At 78.4% G+C, this 208-nt stretch overlaps 1 protein-coding gene across 2 annotated transcripts in view; it reads left to right on the forward strand.

The window, feature by feature from the left end:
- The first annotated feature begins 39 nt into the window (after positions 1-39).
- Positions 40-208, forward strand: part of CACNB2 (calcium channel, voltage-dependent, beta 2 subunit) — a 263326-nt gene continuing 263157 nt past the window's right edge. For both annotated transcript variants that reach the window (XM_010578512.1, XM_010578589.1), the window contains exon 1: positions 40-144. In XM_010578512.1, coding sequence (XP_010576814.1) covers positions 40-144 — 105 coding nt within the window. The remainder of the gene's footprint in view (positions 145-208) is intronic.

A 208-nucleotide genomic window follows, 5' to 3' on the forward strand; every position in this document is an offset into this window, starting at 1 on the left:
CTGAGGGGCTCGGCGCCCAGCCGCCCGCTCTCCTCGCCAATGGTCCAGAGCGACATGTCCAAATCGCCTCCCAGCCCGGCGCAGGAGGTGCAGATGGAGCTGCTGGACAACCCCCTGTCCGCGGCGGCGGCGGCGGCAGCGCAGGTACCGCGGGGGCGGCGGGGCTCGGCCGGCGGCACGGGGCTTGCGGCGGGCGGCGGGGCCGGGG

This window comes from Haliaeetus leucocephalus, unplaced genomic scaffold, assembly GCF_000737465.1.
Source record: "Haliaeetus leucocephalus isolate CR32 unplaced genomic scaffold, Haliaeetus_leucocephalus-4.0 Scaffold0, whole genome shotgun sequence".
Classification (NCBI taxonomy): domain Eukaryota; kingdom Metazoa; phylum Chordata; class Aves; order Accipitriformes; family Accipitridae; genus Haliaeetus; species Haliaeetus leucocephalus.